Raw genomic sequence first — 18361 nt, forward strand, 5'->3', positions numbered from 1 at the left:
GAGTATGACATTGTCAATATCCCAGCGCATTCAGGTACATTACAGCTACATCTGCTGCTTTTGTTTAATATTTACAGTGGAATTTCCTGAAAAAGAAGATCAAATAGTGACCAACTCTTCTACACCATTTGTTTTCTATACCTGCTCTATCTTGATTTATTGTTCAGTGATTTTTTTTTTTGTCCTTCACAGAGCTGTCTCTACACTGGATGACCCTCTCCGTAGATAATATCGCCTCACCTCCCCTCCATCCTCATTCAGACAGCCCTCAGGCCGATGCATGATGAGAACTGGGAAGAAGCGAGCATCTCTATATGTAGGTGGGCTGTTGCTGAGGGCTAGCTGGCTGGAGTCCGACCTGCAGCACTGCTCATCCACACAGCAGGGGTCAGTCAGGTTGCTGCTGCGGCTCCTCCACAGTGCCACAGTGTGATGGGAACCGTGCATGCGGCAGAGTGAGAAGCGTGATGTGTCTGAGGAGAGGTGGGACTGGAACAGAGCACCCTGACAGGAGAAGATGGAGGAACAGCTAGAGCTGGTAATGGTTCTCCTCCTGCCTCCTGCATCTCCTCCTCCTGTCAGCTCCGTGCACTGCTCGCAGTCAGCCTGGCTTTGGAGAGCACCGTAACTCTGGGCAGTCTGGCTACTGTCCAACAGGAAGCCATTTGGGGATGAGGTGCATTCGGTGTCATGGAGTGAGTTAGAGTCTGCCGTGCTCATGTTTATCAACATGGCTTCTGAGTAGCTGGGAATCACCTGGCGGTTGCAGCGTATGTGCCACTCCATCTCGGTGCTGTCCAGTGTGTTTACCCTCGGGACAGCACAAACAGTGTTTTCCCTCATTCCATCCAGAGAAGACGGGCTGCTGTGGCTGTACTCTAACCCGAAAAGTTTCTCTATGCGGTAGTGCACATAAGCAGTGCTGTACTCTGTTAGCACTCTCAGAGGCCAGGACAGCATGAAGAGAGCTGCCAGCCAGAAGGCAACCTGGGAAGTGTACCAAGGCATCCTGTCTGGGTCTACAAAGGCGATCAGGTTTTCTCTGAAGTCCACATTCTTCAACTGCATCCCCTCCCTGGCCTCCATGTAATCATCCAAACCCTCAATCTCAGAGAAAAACCTGGCTCTTTGGTTGAGATAATCATTCTCTGGACCTGCCTCTGTGAAGCTGAAGCATTTGGTGAAATGCAGGCGAGTTGCAGGAAATCCCTCCAAGCCTCTGAGCTCACGAGAAACATCCTTCATCCCACAGTGGCTGTAGTCAAACTCTCCCTCTGCCACATGTGTGTTCACCCTCTCATGGTACACCTGTGTGGTGGTGTAGGCGTCCCCGTTGCGGTATCGAGTGACTTGCCGTGTTCGTCGGACAAAATGGTAGCTGATGGCCTTCCACCAAATACAGGGCTGGGCCTGCTGCATCCGCAGCACGCGCTCATACACACTGTCCACATCTGCTTTGCACTGCAGCTCGCTCCTGGCCCTGCAGTGCCAGCACTCCACCATGTACAGCACATAGAGCATGAGAAGAAAAGCCAGGGGGATATAAATGTAGCCGTCAGAGCAGGGGCTGTCATGGTAAATCATTGAGTGTCCGCCCATCCCAGATGCCCCCCGCAGGGGAGAGGTGAAGGACGCCATGAAGGAGGAGGTGAGGGCAGGGTTGAAGCTGATCTTGGTGACCCGAGTGAGCTGGCACCAGGCCACTGCGCCCATGCAGCTGTACATGAGCAGAGAGAGGAGCAGGCATCGCCAATGGGACTCTCTGCAGACACAAGCACCCAGCGACTGCTTCACTGGATGCTGCTGCAGAGAGAGAGAGTAATAAAGAGGAGGCACTTAGGGCAATGAGCTCTTGAAACATGGCTGTGATATCATGACTTGCAGTAGAAATGCAAATGAACTTGGCTGTACTATAAATTGCCAGGGTTTTCCATAGCTAAGCACAAAATAAATCAAAGGAAGGAAAGCTCAGTGGAATTCAATTAAGTCATGTAGTGTCCCCATAAAACTGTGTGTCAATACACCTGACAGAAAAATATTGACTGGATTGTTTTCACACATTTATCTCTGAACTTTATTGAATGTTATTATTATTATATTGGTAGGAAAGATGCTAATAGAGGTAGAACCTCACATACGGTATTTTTGTCAGGGAATATACCTATATTAGTATTTGAAATAAAAAACTACAACTATTAAGAAGTTGGTATTAGTATTTACAACAAACAAATATTTTTGATGAGGAAGTTATGTTTTGAAACATACTTTTTAGAGTAAAAATAATTTTCTTGTTATTGCTCTCTAGTGCTATATGACACAGTAACTTCATAATGTACTACAGAGCTTGAGATACACACACACACACACAAAAAAGCAACAGCAATATTTCGTACTTTGAAGTGAAAGAATTTATGCTGACAACCAGCCATCCATTATTGCACGAACAGAGCGGTGGAGATGTCACTTCTGTGGTTCCTCTTCAGTTATTTATGGAGCAAACAGGGATTCAGTTCTTGTGTGGCAGAGATAGAGGCACTTTACAGTAGTCCAAGAATCCTGTCTACAGACATTATAATCTACTTAACTAATTTCCACCAATGCGCAAAATGCGTAATAATAATAATAAAAAAAACCTCCCTTAAAATATTTCTTCATATATTTTGTCGCTTTCCTAATCTAGCCTACTTCATCGCTATCAAAAAGTAGAAAGTAACAGCCCTGGCTTCGCTGGGATAAAAGTATACTTAATAAAACCCAGAGATTTTTTTCAAGCAGCTGTTTTATTGGCTGAGAATAACCTTGGCGAAAAGGCCACAAGCTGCTTGCAAAATAAAGTTCACTTACTCGCACCACACTCAGCAACACGCATTTATAACTGATTCATATGAGCAGTGGACCTGAAGACATTTAGTGAAATTTCGCTTTCAGGGTATGTCTGGCCGCACACCATCAACTGCTCAGATGGCTGAAGTGTGTCAGAAAGGACGGAGAGGATGGTGGGGAAAATGCATGGACCTGGATTTATCAACGCCAGGCTTTGCACCAAACATGTCACTTCAGAGAGTGCCTTTCCACATGAGCGGAGTTCACTGCCATTCTGTGAAATGTACTGTTCTGACATCCCAACAAACAGAAATGCTGTCTGGCTGCAGGTGGGAGCTGTTACTGTAGTGGCACAAAGTCTTTTCCCCCCATGATTTCCTGGGATCGAAGCCATCACTCAGTGTTTCAAATGTAAATATTCTTAAATAAAGTAAAACGTGGCTGGGGGTCTACATTTTACTGGTGCCTTGATTTTTTTTTTTCCTGCAGGTTACTTTGTGTGAGTGCAGACTTTTTAGTTTTAGTTATTCAGTGCTATGAACAGTTAGGTATCCCCATCTGATGTTTGCACATGGCTGTGTTTTATTTCAAACGGAGACAAATGACACCTACCTCCTCCGGGACATCACTCTCAGCCGGGGAGTCCTCCTCCTCGGCACCATTGGCAGCGCTGGTCGTGGTGTCCTCCGCAGACTCCAGATCGGAAGAGAGCATGCTGCACTTTTCGCATGTCAGAGAGAGATTATGAGCTCACTCCTTTTTCATGAACATGCTCTGCTCTGGATGTCTTTCCGCTTGCCGCTCCGTTTTGTGCCCCCTTCAGCCGCACAGCCTCTGGGCCGGAGCCAGCTGACCGCTGCTGCTGCACGGAGGAGCGGGGATCCCGCCGCGGACCGCCCGGCTGACAGGACGGAGGGGGGCGGGGTTGGGGGATTTCACCGCAGCAGAGACAGCAGAGGTTGACCATGATGCAGTCAGCGGGGTTAGTCGTCAGGGACCAATGGTCTGCGGCTGAGACGACCCGGTAAAATCATAAATATCAATATGAAACAATCAACGCGGTCCCGTCTTCTCTTAGATGCTGTTCAGTCTCCTGCAGCAGGAGGGAGTGGCGTTTCTAATTTATATTCCTCAACAATTTATATTCCATCATATTGCATTAAATATTCGCCAAAAATCTCAGAGAAATATCGCAAGACCCCCCGAGTCTCTAAATGGCCAAATAATTTCCGACAGAAGGACGTCGACACGTCTTCCCTTCTTTAACAGAGCTCTTAATTTGAAGGCGAGCTTTAGTGTCACAGTGAAACTCTTCCGTGTGTTCCCCAAATGTGGAGTAACACAGATCCCGCTCATAACTGAAGGTTAGCTAGCGCACTTTTCCACCGCTTAAAAGCAGTAAAACCAGTCAAACTGCGTTGAAAATAATGTTTTGAATTATTTTTTTTAGCTTATATCAAATATTAGCTAACGTAAAAATAACGATAACAGCACCTTTTCTTCATCTCCGGGTTGATTCTGCTGTAAACTTGTCAACACGTGAAAACAAATGACTTTTACTTAGCTAACATTAGACTGGGGTAATCTATTTGGACACGTTTGTCGCTTTCCATCTTGTTTAACATGACTGTCTATCGTTCAATAAGCCAGCCTAACCAGGTTAAGTCTCGGACTATGGGCAGAAATGAGATGCTGTTGAATTTACAGTGCAATGTTAAAATGAGATGACATGTGAATGGCTCTTGTGTCGGAGGTGGACGTGACTCTTCTTGTGTGTCCATCAGAGGGATGTTGCGGCGTCCCAAGCCCACCGACTCGGAGGCGGACCTGCTGAGGGAGCAGGAGCAGTTTCTGACCTCCGGAGTCCCGTCTGCTGCCAATGTGGTCCGGCGGCCGGACAAGAGGAGAGGCGAGGCCGGAGGAGGAGGAGGACTCACCGGGAGCAGTGCAGGGAGTCAGAAGGATGTGGTCACCATCGACGGTACGACGACGACCTCTCTAATATTTTAGGGGTTTCATGACTCAACCCAGCTTAACGTGGCTGTGAGCTGATAGAGATAGTTTTAAGCTAAATGTGACATCTCACAGCAGCAGAGGGCATTTCATTTAGGGATGCACCATCCACCCATGATTTGATTTTGATTCTTGAGGATTTGATTTAAAATAGATTTTAGTTTTAATGGTAAAAAAAATAACCCACATATTATATGGGGTTAAATGTTTCATATACGTGTACGATGGAGTGTTGATGTTGTTTAAGCACTGTACATCCTTAAGTTAACCTCTGTTCCTGCAGTGACAAATTGTCTGTGCATTATTGGAACTTTTGTAATATATCAATACACCTTTTAAGTCAATATGACATCTTTGACCATTTTTTTTTTTGGTATAAGCTCTCTTGTATGACATACACTTTAGTGATTTGATCTCCAAGTTGTTGAAAACAAAAACAAACCTACAGCTACATTTTTCTGAGTGTGCTTCTTTTTCTCAAGGTAATAAAATCCTTAATGTGCCCAAATGCTCCCGTCAGTGAAGATGAGGCAGGCTGAGTAGCTTTTTCCTCTATGTTTTCCTTTGCTCTCTATAGACATTTTTAATGCTCACGCAAAGTCTAAATGACAGTGGACACTGTATCATTCATAGGCCTGGCTAAACTCATGTCAAAAGAAAAATGCCAACTCTGTTAAAGGACTGATGGTGCATGAAGATGTTTTTTTGTTGTTTTTTTTTTTTTCTCATTTGGATTTCAAGTTATGAATTAATTTTGAATTGGTAAGGATATAATCCTTACAACGGGATAAAAATTTCTTTGCAAACCTCTAATGCATTCAGTGTCATATTGAATTATCTTCATGTGTATGTGTTTTTTAGATCTTCCAGACCAGCTCCCTTCTTTGACACCAGCTCCACCGAAGAAGTCTCGTTTTAAAGCCAGTCGTGTCACCTTCGAGGATGAGGATGCTGAGGAGAGGCTGGACAGACACGACACTCACATCAGTGCAGTTCTCTCCAAGATCGTTGTAAGTTCTAGTTGCAAAGTCGAACCTAAACTGTCCTCACAAAAAGAAAGTGCAGCCTGGGACTCCTAATTTTCTCAGTTTCACCTCTCCCAGTATGAAGTTTCCTGCCACATTCACCTGCATGTTTTTCTCAGGTCTTGTTTCTTTTATCACACACAGTTTGTCTTTGTTTTTCACCCATGAATATGTACCATTGTTCTTTATTTCAAGGAGCGAGATACCAGCTCTACTCCAATATCTCTACCAGCATTTACAGGGATGGCTTTCCCCAAAGTAATGCACCACTCAGAGACCAGCAGTCAGGTACATGTATATTAATGCCCCTTATTCCGTAAAATTGATGTTAATTATGGCCATTTATAATGAACAAAGCACACTTAAACACTTGTTTTAATTTAACATTTTATTCATTTACATTGTAACATTTTAAGTTTATTTACATTTTCATATTGTTCTTTGTTTTTACAACCAGGTGCCTCTGTCTTCAACTGGAGGAAAGAAAAGCATCTTTGCTCGTCAAATTGCAGCTCAAAGACTTAAGGAAGGAAAGGTGCCATTGCAGTTTGCACCTGAAACTGCTCGGACGCTGAGACCAGGGGAGCAGAACCTCCCTCCTGACGTTAGAATGGATACAGATCAGACTGATGCTTCAGGTGGTTGTAGGAATTGTGTCCTAAAGATTAAAAACATTTTATTTTACCATCACAACTCCTTTGACACAGTTTTATTCTCTCTGTGTCTTAGAGCCACCTTCAGTCTCAGGCCCCAGGCTGGTATCTGGTCATGGTCTTGGGGGTCCAGGTAGCTCAAGAGATACCATGAGGATTCACATGGAGAACCAGGCCAAAATCCAAGAAATGTCTCAATCTGAGATATTAGAGGAGCAGAAAAAACTCTTATCTCAGCTCGGTAGTGCTGCTGTTTGTAGCTAGACTACATCAAATCTTCTTCCTTTCGTCTTCTTGTCTGTTGGTACCACTGTGTACAACGCAATTATTTCTGTTTCCCAGATCCAAGACTGGTGGAGTTTGTTAGATCTCACAAAGCCCAGAGCATCCTGTCCTCTGACTCTGCATCCAGACACCCTGAGGGCAAAAGCAGCAAGGAGAATTTCCCTCTTGAAGGTGTGATCAGAGAGTCGGACTCCTCGGGTGCTGCTGTGTTGCCTCATAAACCCGCAGAAATAGAGATGGAAGAAGAGAGGGAGGAGGAGCTGTCACCACCACTTGCTGTGACAGGTATGATATATTTAAAATAATCCCTTTCATCACTTCTACGGGGGGCTGGACGATATGGCCAAACCTTGTTCCTGCTGTTGGTCGGTTCCATTCCCTCACATTTAGAAGCACATTGAAACCTGAAGTTTATCTGATCTTTGACAGCTGAACCTCTTCTACACCAGCGAATTAGTCTTTCCTCTCTTATCAACTGTTTTGGCTGCTTTATTATGACTCGGGGGAGCTTGTTTAGTCACATTTGTTTTGCAGTCAGAGTTTCACATTTGGCAGCTAAAACAGACTGCATCAGGGCCCAGCCTATGACTGCTGAGGACTGGCTGCATACCTATGGTGATATCATGACGCATCAACATGGCGTATTGTGTTCCGTTCTTTATGCTAGGCTTGAATCCAATGAACTGACTGCAGTGTCCTTTAATGAACCATGGATGCTATAAATGATGTATGCTGAAATATCAGAAATATGTTTAAAAGACATCTCACCATTATTGAAACATTTTCTATCACAATATATATATTGATATCAAATTATTGTCCAGCCCCAACTCTACATTGCCTGTTTGAGTTCTCAAGATGTAAATGACTTGGATTTAAGTTATATGGATGTCCAAGTTATATAATAATTTCCCATCACCTCTTCCATGGTAAAATGTCAACCCCTTTGCTGAAGCTGTATAACAATTTGCAATCTCACACACACACACCAGCACACCTTGCAGCACACCACTCTCTTCAGTATCCACCCCTCTAATATGGGAAGCTTCTGCCACATGGCTAAAATCCAGATGTAAAGCTGATTGTTGATTTCACTTTGTGCGATTAGCAGAAAGGCCAAACTGAGCCAGAAGGAGCCACTCTGGGCAATTAAGTTACTGCTGATCATTCAGAGCATACTCCCTGTCCTGATGAAAATGTTGCTAATGGATCACAGGAAGACAGATTGTGCACATCATTTTTCCTATTCTGTTTTACTAAAAGAAAAAAATGAATAAAGCTCTTTGCTCATTATCAAAGGTGATATATTATGTCTTCTACCTTCACTTCTAGAGTAGCAATGTGTACTTGTTTAGGGGAAAAAATAAATAGCAAGTCATTGCCTCAGCTTCTTTAAACAGCTGTAGGTATTTGGGATGAGATTTCTTTTCTATCTTCCATTATACCCCATCCTTCCTGGTCAGTGCCTCTTCCAATGTTTCTGCTTATGGCTGCTTTAGATGGCTGTATATTTTGCATATTACCCTGTAATATTATTTGTGTGTGAATTCAGAGGTTGATCTGCTGGTAAAACCTAAGAAAGAATGGGTCCACATGGATAAGTTGGAGCCAGAGAAGTTGAAGTGGATGAGAGACTTGCCTGCACCCAGAAAGAAGGACACCAAGAAGGTCTGAGGGTTGCTTCTTTTATTAGTAGTGGAATAGAGAGAATCAATGTATTTCCAAGTTTTTATCAGTTTCTCTGCAAAGCCTTACTGAAAGGTGAAAAGCGTTTTCATGAGCAGAGTACCCGAGTCACCATATTCTGTGGCTCTGTGTGTTCTGACAGGCTATGCAGGCTCGATTTGATTTTTCAGGGAGCTTAATTCCACCCACTGAGGATCTCCCCACTCACCTTGGTCTGCACCATCATGGAGAGGAACCAGAGGTCAGTAGGCACAAGGTCTAATCTAAAATCTAAAATAGTTTTTATTTATTTTTCATTTCTCCACAATAGTCTTTGGATCTCACAAAGCAAATGTAATGTATGTGTCCTTATGACGGTTTTAGTCTCTTTTTTTTTTTTTAACTCACATTTTAAACCTAACCTACCCTTGATTAAATGTTTGCTCTAGCTTTGAGAGAATGTCATGATACTTTTTATTAGATGATAAAGGCATGCCAAAGTTAGCTTTTTAGACACGTTAACCAGTCCTCTAATGATTTCATTTTCACACTGAGATTTCCCCTCCCCCAGCGTGCAGGTTATTCCCTGCAAGAGCTTTTCCTGCTGTCCCGGAGTCAGGTCATCCAGCAGAGGAGTCTGGCCCTCAGCACTTTAGCCAACATCCTCTCAAAGGTACAGAACCACACACTTCATCGATGTAACACACATCATCCACATGACCAGCTCCACTAATGCTGTGTCCTTTTTACGGTGTAGGCGCGTGCTGGAGAATTCACGTCAGTCCTGAAAGGCAATGTGATGGCCACTCTGCTCGACGCTGGCCTCCTCTTCCTGCTCCGCTTTGCGTTGGATGACAGTGTGGAGGGAGTAATGTCTGCTGCTGCTCATGCACTTAAAGCGCTTCTAGTGTGCACAGAAGATGAAGTAAGACAACTTGAAACACTACAGCACATAATTAAGGCCTTGTTACAACCTGTTGGGGTATTAGCATGCGTGCACTGTAATCTAAGCATGTCAGCTCCCATCCAGCATAAGAAAACCTCTCCTATCTTGAGTGACCGAGTCTTAGCGCTGTCTAATGATGTAGTTAGTTAGTATGACAGATCTGTTCTCATTGTGTTTGCTGGGAAGGGAAGGGGCTGAGTGAATGATTGTGTGATTTACAGCTCTACAATGAAATCAGGTTTTATTCACTTAATATTGGTAAAATACCTTTAGTTCATTGTGAAAGTGTTGGGAAGGTAGGGGGCCAATGTTGCTGTTCGGTAGCACCACACTGAGCATTAAAAGTGTCTTCAGCTGAGATGAGAAAGAAAGCTTTGGCCATGGTCAGGGTGACGAAGCTGCCAATATTAGTCGGTTTATGGTCCATAGCAAACCTAACCCTGAATGTGGCTGCCAGAACAAAATTAACTCCAGATTGTATAAACTCCTGTCTTGAAAATAATAAGACAGAGAAGATTTTGTTGAAATGTATCTTGACAAGCCACAATACATCTGGGATCGGTCTCCAATGAGCCTGTGTTCAGACGTTTAGCGTCTACTAGGGATCAGATCAACGGACATCGATGTTAATTCCAGGTCTGAACAAGTAACACATAACAACTTCCCAAAACATTTTAACAACAGATATAATACAGAATGGTTGCGCAACTGTAGAAGTATCTCTGTCCAGTGTCTTCTTCATTGTTTCTCCTCTCAGGAGTGTTTGGACTACACCTTCTCCTGGTTTCATGGCCTTGCCTCCTTCCCTCTGCTGCCATCTGCACCGGAGGAGGAAGATGAGGAGGATGAGGAGCTGGATGAAAGCATGAAGCAGACAGCCAAGGAAAAGGAAGAAAGAAAGAGTGATCATGATGTGGCCAGGCAGGATGTCGTGAAGGTAACAAAACAGAATTCCATTTTCTTTTTTAAATATTTTCTTGGTTTACTGAGATTTATTGTTATTATGATAGTGAATCTAATATCTAATCTAATGGCCTGTAAATAAATTATATTTTCTGTTCCCATATGTCTTCCAGGGTCTGCTAAAAATTAAACTTCTCCCTAGGCTGCGTTACATCCTTGAGGTGATTCGACCATCTCCTCGAGTGGTCCAGGATATCCTGGACATCCTAATTCGCATTGCCAGACACTCCTCCGCATCTGCCATACAGGTAGCCACAGTAACAATGACAATTTAAAATTTTAGTTTTAATCATATTGTGCAAATTTGTTTCTGGCCAAATTTATTAAGAATGTATTTTGCTCACAGGTGTTGGGGTGCCCCCGCCTGATGGAGACCGTGATGTCAGAGTTTCTTCCCACTTCTTGGACAGCACCAGCTTCACCCCTTCCTCACTCTGTTTATGGATTCCCATTGGCCAATGCAATGAAGTTCTTAAGAGTTTTGGCTACCTCTGGCAGACATGCTTGTGCTAGATTGGTAACTGTTATAGTGTAATCCTGGAGGAACTGTTTATTTGTTTAGGTTTTGATGGCATAATTTCTCTCTTCTTTTTTTTTTTTTTTTTTGTAAAGTGTAATTTAAGTAGACTGTTGTCAGTTAAGTATCTTCAATCTTACAATCTGTCATTCAGGCAGTCTAAAAAGTAACTCATCTCTGCGCTGTTATCTATTAGCATACTGAATATTAGTGTGAAAAACATATTGGAAAGTATTTTCGGATGAGATGATGACAAAACTCTTTGCCACGGCCAAAGTAGAAGATATCAAACCATGTGGCTTCATGCTTCTGCCAAAAAAACCCAGAGGCACGTGTCTGGTCTATTCCAGAGAGCACTGTAATAATTTCAAAGTACAATAGTGTATTTGTGGGAGAGAAAATAGTGAATAATATTTACTTTTGTCAGTTTCAACTTATTACAGAGTAAAGTTATTTCTTTCATTTTTCATATCAGACATTAGCACTTTGATCCACAGGGTGAGCATCCTGGCATGTGTGTAGTGTATGCACCTCTGCCATCATTGAATTTCCCTTAGATTGTCTGAATAGCACAAAACATAATAAAGTCATAGACGCAACAGGCTTCGCCGTAATTTAAAAAAGCTGCATCAAAAAAGAAAAATAGTGAAGCTGTGGCAGGAGAAGTATTTGTAACCGTTGTTGAAGATCACCATACTACATCTGACTGTAAATGTTTCCTTTATTCTACGTGAATAATGATTAGTGATATATCCTTGACTCTCTCCAGTTAAATTCTCTGGGAGTGAGGGAGCGTCTGTCCTGTCTTCTGGGTGCTGAGCCCCCTGAGCTGCTGCTGGAGCCCGCTGAGGCCCTCAGGATCACCACTGAGGCCTACCGGTTTTGGGCTGTAGCAGCTGGTTACGGACAGGCCTGCAACTTGTACATGTAAGCTGACATCTTCGCTAGCTCAGTAAATGTTTCACCGCTTGCCTTTTGTCATAGTAGTTTTCTTTGATCACTCTCATGTATCTTTTCAACAGAGACCTCTACTCAGCCTTAATGAAGGCATTGCAGTCTGTTCACCAAGCAGTGAACCCCTCAGATCCGTTCCTGTCTCTGCAGCTTCAGCGAGTCCTGGCTCTGCTCTCGTTACTCACACAGGTCACACACACTGCCGGATGCCATCAGGAGCTCCAGGCTGGCATGGTCAGGTACAAAAGAGTGACTGAAATGGACTGAAAGATGGGGAAAAAAAAAATTCCTACTACACGAGTCATCACAAAACTCCTTGTTATCTACATGGCACCGTCTCTTTTTACCCCAGTTCTCAGGGAGAAGAATGCCTCCCTCCTCCTGAGGTGTCTTGGGGTCATGTCACAGGGTTGCAGGCATCTTTGGTGGGACATTTAAAGGGCTTTGTGAAAAGCCTTGATAATCCTGTTGAAAGAGACTGCAGCCTCGCTCTGATACCAGCTTACCTGGTCTACCTGGAGGCATATTATCGTCAGCTCACCAAACAGGTACACAGTCTCACTTTCCACTTCTTACCTTAATTCATGCAGATAAATATCAGCGTTAGTGTCTGTAATATTCAATAAAAGGGAAACATGTAAAATTACAAAGGCAAATGAAGCTCAAGTTAACATTTATAACCTCTGCCTACGCTCTAACAGAATCCAGACAAATTGCTGAACTCAAATATTTATTTTATATAATGTTACTTGGTTTCTTAGAATTGCTTCAAGCCAGTGGACACTCTTCAAGAGCTGGAGCAGCTCACATCTGAGGTTCTCTTTCCATTGTTCTCTCACCATGTTGTGCAGAGCCTAATGAAAAACCTCAGGTATGTTTTGCTTTACTTGTACTGAATTTCTTTGTCAAAATTGCTGAAACACATATCCTTTTAATTACAAATCACTATTTATCTACTCATTTTGATTTATTGTTACTTCTGCTACACCAGGTCTTCCTCAGTAGTGTGTAATGTCCAGTCTGGTCATCAAGACCCAGAGACCACCCCAAACCTCCCTGGTTTGGTCTGTGCAGGCTGGCGGGATCGTCCGGGCCTGGTTGTTCCCAGCTCCCCCTTCCCTCTTCTCACAGGGCTGGGGCTTCTTGTGCAAACAATCACAGGCATCCACAAAGGTCTCAGCTGCAAGGTACGTCCCCCTGGAGAAACTGTGTGCTTTAAAGAGGTGCATTAAGCATCATGCTAAGAGGGGGGGCAGGAGGTGAAGTGGTCATGACGTGATTTTACTGCTTTATCCTTTTTCCCATGTCATTGTCTGACTTTTTTCCTCACACTTTTTAGTTCACTGGCCTCCTTCTGTCAGAACCTGTGATTGGTTACCTGCGGAGCTGCAGTCAGGCTTCACCTACAGTGTCTCACAACAGAGCCTGGCTTCTCCGACATGAACACCACCTCCTCTACCTGCTGCTCCAGCTGGCCTGCAAACTGGTTGGTTTCAGCTAAACTTAATTCTGATATACTAACATATGCAAATTGAAGGAAAAACCAAAATAATTAGTGGGAGAAACATGATGACATGGCCCCCATCAGTAGAGGGGTCACGGAATAGTGTAAGCATGACACTTACACGGATCATACGCTACGCTCTTCAGAGTCAATTGATCTCAACGTGGTTGATCAGCTGTTGGATGTTTTGCTGTCCTCAAGCTGTTCTAGCAACTTTTGGTGGCCCAACACTTTACGAAGGCCCATATTTAATTGATTTTTGTCACACAGGGACAAGGAAAAAGTCAGTTAATCCTTTGGAAATGCCTGTTATCGTTGTGGATTGTTCAGAAATGTAATAGGCCTATAATTTTAATTAATTCACATCTTATTTGTCACAAACTGATGTTATTTGCTCTTTTGTGTCATCAGTATAAAGTTGTTTTTTTTCCATCTAACTGAAATTGATTTTTACCTTTTTTTTTTTTTTGTCTCCCCTCAGGTTCCTGTTGAACCAGAAATAGCAAGATATGCATCACTGTACCACCAGGTGGCGCTGGTTCTGCTGCCATGGTTATTACCTGGCAGTGAGTACCTGACACACGAACTGCTCTGTACAATCCTCTTTAACAAGGACTTTATCTCGTAAGTTTACAATATATCATGGAGTTTAAGTTGAGACCAGTATGTGCCAACACTATCAACACTTGGGATGTTATTCTGGCTTGTCTTATTTGTTCGCTATGTGTGATGCATTCTGCCTAATTACGATTTAAATTTTTTTACCTGTTACATACTTATGCTCAAAATTAAATTTTTCTAATTAGCAGATGGCCCATTTATAACAAAATGGTCTTTACGTCCCACTTCTCCTGGTATTTCTCAATCTGTTTGTTGACCTTCCAGTGAGGGCCACAGTGGAGGACCTGAGGCTGTAGAGCTGGGGGAGCTGAAGCTCCACGAGGGAACACCACATCACCCCTCCCCTTCTCTCCAGACTGTCGGCGCGCTCCTGAGAGAAGCCTGCGTCCAGCTGCCATCCATCAGGGGCTGCTTCCTCACTCACCTGGCCCACTTGGAGTCATCTGTTCTGGTGTCCCAAGACGCTTTGCTTGGTCGCAACCCATGGATCAACTCCCATCTCCTCCCAGAGCTCACTGGTCCCATACTGCCATCTGATTGGTCTTTCCTCCCACTCATCAGCCTGTATGAGCGAGCAGGGGTTTCTGAAGGTGGAGGGCTAGCGGTGAAGGAGCTGCCTCAGGGTGCTCTGCAGGTGGTGACCCACTGTCTGCAGTGGCTGTTGCTACTTGAGGTCTGGAGGGAGGAGGCTTTAAAGGTATTAAAGCCAAAGTATTTATTTAGACCAAAATCACAACATAACCAGGGACTGCAACACACAGCAACCTTTATCGTCAGAGAGTTCATACAAATGAATCCCCACCTTACAAACCACAGATAATCTGGTCATTCAAAGGTGAACATAATGGGTATATGAGTTTTCATTGCATATCAGTCATTGTGAGTAGTTATAGTAAACACATTGAGAAACATTTACAGCCTTACATTAATATGGCAATGTTAAGTTCACGCTGTGTGTCTCATTCAGGAAGTCTCATAGCGTTTATGTTTCTGACACCTAGAACTGCTTGTCCTGTTGTAGGTCATCCCTCCTGTTGCCAAGCTGGCCCGCCTGTCCTGTGTGTTTCTGTCTTCCAGTGACTTATTCCTGGAGAGACCTGTTCAGAAACTGACCTGGGGCCTGTTCAGACTGCTAACCAGGTCTGATATACCCTTGACAAAAAATATATTATCCTTGTTCTTGTCATGAAAAATCCAAATTGAGCCCAGAGTGGCGTGGTTTAGACCCTGATAAACAGAAGATCTTCATTAACAGGCATTCCAGACTGGATTCTTTGGACCTGAACATCCCTCCTCCAGGTTTAGCCTCCTTCCAGGACTTGTACTCATCTCTTTTGGCTCAGTATGAAGCCGTGTCCTTTGGCGACCAGCTGTTTGGCTGCTGGGTCCTCCTACCCCTGCAGAGGAGGTATAGTGCCACCATGAGACTGGCTGTGTTTGGAGAACATGTAGGGATGCTGAGATCACTGGGAGTCACTCTCGAGCAGGTACTGATGATGATGATGTTTTGAAGGTTTGCATCAATGGCATTTATAGCACAAATGTTCTTTGACTATACAACCCTTGAATTTAACCTGTTTTATGGCTCTTTCTCTCCATCTGAAGCTTTCCATCCCTCTCAAGCGGTTCACCTCTCCCCCTGAAGACTCCCTCCCTCTCCTTCGTCTCTATTTCCGGTCCTTGGTCACTGGGACACTGAAGCACTGTTGGTGTCCGGTCTTGTATGTGGTTGCTTTGTCTCATGTCAACTCCTTCGTCTTCTCTCAGGATGCTGCAGCACAGGTACAATAGGGCATGCAATAATGGGTGATGAAGTTTCTGTTGGGGTTTTTTTTAAGCATCCCTCTGCTTAATAACTTTATGGGCAGGCAACATATCAATCAAGTAAATGTCATTATATCTGCTTTAACTGAAGTATGAAAGTTCAGTAGACATCTCAAAGCAAACAATATTTTAAGTAATTGTGGGAATTAAAGATAGACAACACCAAATCTAAAAACGAGGAGAAAACATATACAAAAAATTCAATGGGATGCCCTTGAAAATGTTGCAGAATTTTGCATGTATCTTATTTTAGTATTTCCATACTGGATGATTTTCTTTTCCTTCGTGGATCCAGTGCAAATAAAACCAAATCACTGGCGTAGTGATTTGAAAACGCAAAAATGTGAAAATAAATCATTTCTCTCAGAGGTCTTATGTACGCAGTCAAATGTTGCCTCATGATGATGACAATAAACAGTCATGTGGTAGCTAAATTGTGATCATATGTCCAAAATGGCAAATTTAGATTCACACTTTGCTGGGAAATCTCAACTGCACTCAACATGCTATAAAGCCTCTACTGCTTACGTAATACCACAACTGCATGGCACACCCAGACAAAAGCAGCCTTGAGAACAGATGGAAGATATTTAAGCTCTTGTCAAGTGTTTTCCTGATATATAAAAACTCTCCCCAAGAGCTACAAAAATTATTCCAAACCTCTCTTATTTAGGTCAGAAAATTCTGACTTGTTTTTAAGTGATTGTGCTTCATGCCATTTTTTTCTTTTTTTTTTTTTAATGTATGCTTTGTTTTTTTGTTTTTTTTTTTTATCAGTCACACTCAACCCTAAAGCAAACCACCACATGTGTAATGATTTTCCAAGCCCAGAGGGAGCTGCAGCTGCACTGAGAGCCAGAAATTGTGGGAAATATTCTGCAAAATGGTTTTACACACATTTTCTAAGCCCACAATAGTTGGCGTCATGTTAATGATTAGCTATGAATGAAAAAAAACAAGAACTTGGCTCTCTTTTCTTCATACTGATTTTTAAGTCATGGTATGTGACAGCTATTTGACTGTGGGATTTGAGACTAGTGTCCACAAATAAGGAGCACATTTTGCAGTTTAAACTAATTTACTTTACTAAAAGCACATAATTTCAGAGCAGTGAAGCAGAAAATATTCAAACATGCCAGCAGCATCAACACAGTAAGCACTTGGTGGCTCAGTCCAGTCCATCAGTGAGGCCTTTGATCTTTGATCCTCTCATCTTTTTCCAGGAGGTTGAAGCAGCTCGACACAGTATGCTGAGGAAAGTCTACTACCTGACTGATGAGGTATTCTACTCTTTTGTGCATTGTCTGTCCTTCACTTCACTTGCCTCTTGATCTTTATACGCTGCAAAGTGTGTATTGATTGTACCAGCTTTCACCTGAAGAGCAATTCCTGACCAGCTTGAAGACATTTCAACAGTTTTCCATTCGCTTCTAGCAACAGTATGTCATGTCTATGTGTGTTATTCGATCAAATTTCTATTTCTGTTTTCATGTATTTGAGCTGCTCCGCAATTTCTCCACATAACAATTGCAGAATTACTCTCTCTGTGTCAAATGCCCCTTGCTGGTTCAAATCAGCTCTACTGCTGTTCTTCTCAACTCTGCCTAACTGTCTTTATTTCATTTTCAGGTATTGAGGAACCATTTGCTGCTCTTCCATCTTCCTCAACAGCACTCAGAGCTAGGCTTTGATATGTACGAGCAGTTGCCTCCCATCAGGGCAAAGCGTTTGGAGAGCGTCCTCAGGCTTCAGGACAGTAATGATTGCAAAGGAGACTGAGTGAAGCAGAGAGTGGGGGAAAAATTGTGGTGAGCCAAAAGCAGAAGCTACAGTAACGTGGCAGTATAGGACTGAAATGGAAGGAGAGATAAGCTCAAGTACAGGATGCTGACAAAACGAGGTTAGTGGTGAAGTCATTAATTTCAAATACTAAGGCCATCACCCTTAGTATTGTCAGTTAAAGCACCAACATGGTTGGGATTAAATTTTTATTGTGGCCTATTTTGTTGAAGTAAACAAAACCCAATGTAGACTTGGCCAAGTAAAGTAGCATTTGCAAATAATTTTAAGTGCTAAATAACAGAACTATCACTGGTCACAATCTGGAATGCTGTTTAATCCATTTCAAGTTTCTATTTTTGAGCTAAACTGTCAGAAACACAACTAAAAGTGCAAGTGCAAAACAATAAAATGTAGATGAACGTGTCCACTAAGGGAATGACGTGCTTTTCTTTGTGCTACCAGCACATTGCAGCCCAGGGCGATCCTTGACATCTCACAGTAAAGACAAGTGCCTAAAACTGTTGTTTGTAAATAAACCATCATTTTGCTTATGTGTGAACTTATGGGTTTTTATTCTTTTATCACCGTGCGATTCAGCCTAATTACAACAATTACAGCCCGTGAAAATAGCACCTTGAGGTCCAATCTCAGAAGAATTTCATTTTTCCCACGAATCAATAACACTCACTCTGAAGTCTGAAGTCCCAAAGATGGCTGTAGTTTTCCATTGAAGCTTCTCTCATTGTTGCTGGTGTTTCAAATAGATTTGAAAAGTGCTCATAAGAT

At 43.0% G+C, this 18361-nt stretch overlaps 2 protein-coding genes across 3 annotated transcripts; one reads left to right on the top strand and one right to left on the bottom strand.

The window, feature by feature from the left end:
* Positions 1-172: 172 nt before the first annotated feature.
* On the bottom strand, positions 173-3537 carry LOC115036160 (transmembrane protein 151B). Its single transcript, XM_029494297.1, has 2 exons — positions 3436-3537; positions 173-1803 (listed from the first exon to the last, which is right to left on the bottom strand). The coding sequence occupies exons 1-2, from the start codon at positions 3535-3537 to the stop codon at positions 187-189; spliced, it is 1719 nt and encodes a 572-aa protein (XP_029350157.1). The 3' UTR covers positions 173-186.
* A 612-nt stretch (positions 3538-4149) lies between these two features.
* Positions 4150-18120, top strand: rpap1 (RNA polymerase II associated protein 1). 2 transcript variants are annotated; one of them, XM_029494521.1, is made up of 27 exons: positions 4150-4187; positions 4608-4804; positions 5698-5846; positions 6057-6149; positions 6319-6499; positions 6591-6755; positions 6857-7084; positions 8352-8467; positions 8628-8726; positions 9036-9137; positions 9222-9389; positions 10168-10347; positions 10487-10621; positions 10720-10890; positions 11660-11817; positions 11913-12083; positions 12197-12392; positions 12606-12715; positions 12836-13031; positions 13184-13330; positions 13830-13972; positions 14234-14666; positions 14991-15109; positions 15225-15456; positions 15575-15751; positions 17017-17073; positions 17423-18120. In XM_029494521.1, exons 2-27 carry the CDS (start codon positions 4612-4614, stop codon positions 17570-17572), a joined length of 4269 nt encoding a protein of 1422 aa, XP_029350381.1. In that variant the 5' UTR covers positions 4150-4187; positions 4608-4611; the 3' UTR covers positions 17573-18120. The 2 variants fall into 2 exon arrangements, with proteins under 2 accessions (XP_029350381.1, XP_029350382.1); XM_029494522.1 differs by lacking the exon at positions 4150-4187 and adding an exon at positions 4298-4482.
* The last annotated feature ends 241 nt before the right edge of the window (positions 18121-18361 follow it).

The sequence above is a fragment of the Echeneis naucrates genome, chromosome 22 (genome assembly GCF_900963305.1).
Source record: "Echeneis naucrates chromosome 22, fEcheNa1.1, whole genome shotgun sequence".
NCBI lineage: Eukaryota > Metazoa > Chordata > Actinopteri > Carangiformes > Echeneidae > Echeneis > Echeneis naucrates.

What these genes read in the sequence shown, in the direction of transcription:
- LOC115036160 (XM_029494297.1), bottom strand. Translation starts at nt 3,537, where the DNA reads ATGCTCTCTTCCGATCTGGAGTCTGCGGAGGACACCACGACCAGCGCT. An exon ending in AGAGTGATGTCCCGGAGGAG is followed by an intron (nt 1,804 to 3,435) that starts GTAGGTGTCATT and finishes CTCTCTCTGCAG; the next exon opens with CAGCATCCAGTGAAGCAGTC.
- rpap1 (XM_029494521.1), top strand. Translation starts at nt 4,612, where the DNA reads ATGTTGCGGCGTCCCAAGCCCACCGACTCGGAGGCGGACCTGCTGAGG. An exon ending in CAGGCCTGCAACTTGTACAT is followed by an intron (nt 11,818 to 11,912) that starts GTAAGCTGACAT and finishes TCTTTTCAACAG; the next exon opens with AGACCTCTACTCAGCCTTAA. An exon ending in GGAGGGAGGAGGCTTTAAAG is followed by an intron (nt 14,667 to 14,990) that starts GTATTAAAGCCA and finishes GTCCTGTTGTAG; the next exon opens with GTCATCCCTCCTGTTGCCAA.